The 3,043-nt window shown below is 34.8% G+C and overlaps 1 protein-coding gene across 1 annotated transcript in view; it reads right to left on the reverse strand.

Moving 5' to 3' along the window:
- MTX2 (metaxin 2) overlaps positions 1-2,655 on the reverse strand; it is a 46,746-nt gene extending 44,091 nt beyond the window's left edge. The window contains exon 1 of the mRNA XM_042781009.1: positions 2,651-2,655. Coding sequence (XP_042636943.1) covers positions 2,651-2,655 — 5 coding nt within the window. The remainder of the gene's footprint in view (positions 1-2,650) is intronic.
- Between the last annotated feature and the right edge of the window lie 388 nt (positions 2,656-3,043).

The raw sequence follows: 3,043 nt of genomic DNA on the forward strand, positions 1-3,043 counted from the left end.
GCAACAGGCTACAATTCAAGCTCAGAAACATGCTCATATAGAGTTCTTCAATTAGAACAGTCTCTCCTCTGCTATGCCCTTAGACACACCTCTCTGGCCCTTGGCCTCTTGGCCTGGCCTCTGCCTCTCTGGGCCAGGTTAAGCCTGCCACTCTGTCCTGTGCCTCTTGGTTCCACTGCCACCATCTCTCAGCTGGGAGTCTCTCTCTCAACCAAGCATCCCTCTCTCTCAGCAGTGCATTGCTCTCAGCCAGCAGGAGATTTCTTCTGCCTCTAAGAAGGCTCATTTTGAGCCTAGTAGAGTGGCAAAACCGACCAATCCCAACATCAGAGTTCTACACACCTGAGAGAAAGCAAACTTTCCCAGAAGATTACTTCATGCTGCCCCAGCTGAATGACTTTAACAATCTGTGCTTGTCTTGTGTCAAAACTGCTACTCAGTTGATCATGGCAAAGTGGGAGTTACAAAGGCTATGGCCAGAAAAGCCATACCATGTAATTCACTACACCACACTGTTTCAATGAATTACATAAAAATATGTAGCTTTCATCAGATATTACCATTGTTACACTCCTAAGCCTAATCATCAAGGCCCTCAGCCACCAGACAAATCATCTCACTATTCCTGCGTTTACATCCTAGGACTCTAATCTAGAAGTCACCACTTTTTAAAATTGCAAGTCTCCATCAATTAAATATTTTCACAAGCAGCCTCATATAGGTTGGGACATATGCTTGGTATTTCTGAGCTAATAAATCATACATATTATAAAACATACACTAAAAAGAGAAAGTAATAAGTAAAAATAATAATAAGAAGATGATCAAAATTCAAGTTCCAATATTTTCTTCTGCAAAGGATTGTCTTGTATCACAGGATACACACATACCACCCCACCATGGTGAACATCATTCTCAAGAAATAACTACTTGTTTGACATTTTATCAGGGAACGTAACCATCCACAAAGCCCCGAACAAGAAAGAGTCCTCTTCTATTCTGGTGAGATCATCTTCTTTGACCAAGTAAAAAGGTTGGGAAGAAATAAACACAAATGAATTGTTAAGAAGAAAGATAAGGATACTTGCCTGCCCATCTACCTAACTAACAACAGGACCTTCATATCCAGCCAGAGTATTTAAAATTTCCCCCACTCACTTCATACGTTCTCACCTTCATGACATTGTTCAAACAGTTCTCCATAACCCAGAATACTCTTTCACCACCACATGTCCAAATCCTATACCTTTCTCAAGACTAAATTTAAATGCCACTTCCATCAAAAAGGCTTTTGTAATTAAACAAATCTAATTTCTCCTTTATCTATATTGTGCACAGCAGTCTGTGCTTGTCTTGTGTCATATATTATTTTCTAATCTATTCTAATGTGGTATCAATATCATATCTCTCTAGGCAGTAAATTCCTAGAATGTGAAAAATTCCTATGGTCTGAAGGCATTTATTAAAGACTTGACTTTGCAATTGCTCCAAACTGAAAATGGCATTTACCAAATATGAAATTCAAATTAAGTAAGATGTAAATATTTCTGTCCAATTATCACTTAAAGCTAGTATCTTTATTACAAGAATTCCAAAGTAGAACTACCCATCTTTCAGAAGTTAATTTTTTCAAGATAAAGAAACTACTATATCATTTTCATACCAAAGCAGTAACATATTCTAGGTACTCTAGTGACCTGCATTAATTCACTCTTTAAAATTAGAATTACTTATTAAAACAGCCATTAAATTTTCTATCATTTTTATAAAGAAGAAATATATTCCTAATTTATAATATAAATAAAGAATATTAAGATATAAATATCAGAGCTTCTCATTACTAAGCTCATATCCAATTAACATTAAAAAAGTCTTTTCATCCACTTAGTGTTCCGTCTACTTTCCAAGTTTGCCCAGGCCTATGGCCTGATTATTTCACATTTAGTGTCTCCTTTACCAGAAGCAAAAGAGATGGCTTCTTACAGTTCCAGTTTTTAGCAGAGATGGAGTATTTTGTATTTATATGACTGCTTCTTAATTTTTTTAAATAAACTTTCTCCACTCCTATAATCATTTATGGGAGAGGATAACAATGCACACACTTCTGGACTTCCGAAAAACATAAGTAAATAATGCATAAATAAACAAGTACATATATACGTACACATATAAGTGTTTTTAAAAAAAAAAGGCAGCATCACCATTCAAAAAAAACCATATATGCTTCTTATTTACTTTGTCTTTAAGCTATATACTATTTTTTAAGCTTTATCACCCAATACAATATTTTTTTAATCAATATTCTTTACTACTGTAATCCATTATGATTTTTAGCCAAATGACTGCTAGCCAATAAATTCACATATATAATATTCATGTATTACTTTCTAGGTCTCTTAAAGACTATAGTTTTATATTTTATCTACAGTATTCTCTTTAGTGTCAAGTTGGCTGATATGTCATTCTGGTGGCAGATGATCTATCTATTCTATTCAATTCAGGGTATTTCACAGTATGAAAGTGCTATGATCTGATAAACAAGTTGTAATTCCAAAGTCCATCTCATGATGATCTAATCTCAGAGGACAAGAGAAGGGCCACATAAAAAGGTGCCCTCTTTTTTTTTTTAAGTTCTGCATCCTTAACATACGTCATGACTCCTCCGGCATATGAATGTAGGTGAAGACATAATTTGTAGAATAATAGGCACTAATATTACACGGTGCTTCAGTTCTGTCATATTTCCAATCCATCAAATTGATTAATGCTATAATAACTCTACACAAACTTATCATTTATGCACTAATGAAGTCAACCCAGTTTATCCTTAGGCAACCAGATTCCAAAAGCTCATAGATGTCATCTTTTCAACCTAACAAGACTATTTAGACACTGTTACATAAAAGGAGTAAGAAACATGTGTAGCTTATCTCCAAATTTGGATGGTTTTCTGCCAAAGAAATATAGGAAAATTCTCAAGAAGCATTTGGTAGTTCTTTAACATGGATGACTGCAAGACACACAAAGAAGGAAATAATTTTAC

This window comes from Orycteropus afer, unplaced genomic scaffold (genome assembly GCF_000298275.1).
Source record: "Orycteropus afer afer isolate SDZICR_OR568_19922 unplaced genomic scaffold, OryAfe1.0 scaffold00001, whole genome shotgun sequence".
NCBI lineage: Eukaryota > Metazoa > Chordata > Mammalia > Tubulidentata > Orycteropodidae > Orycteropus > Orycteropus afer.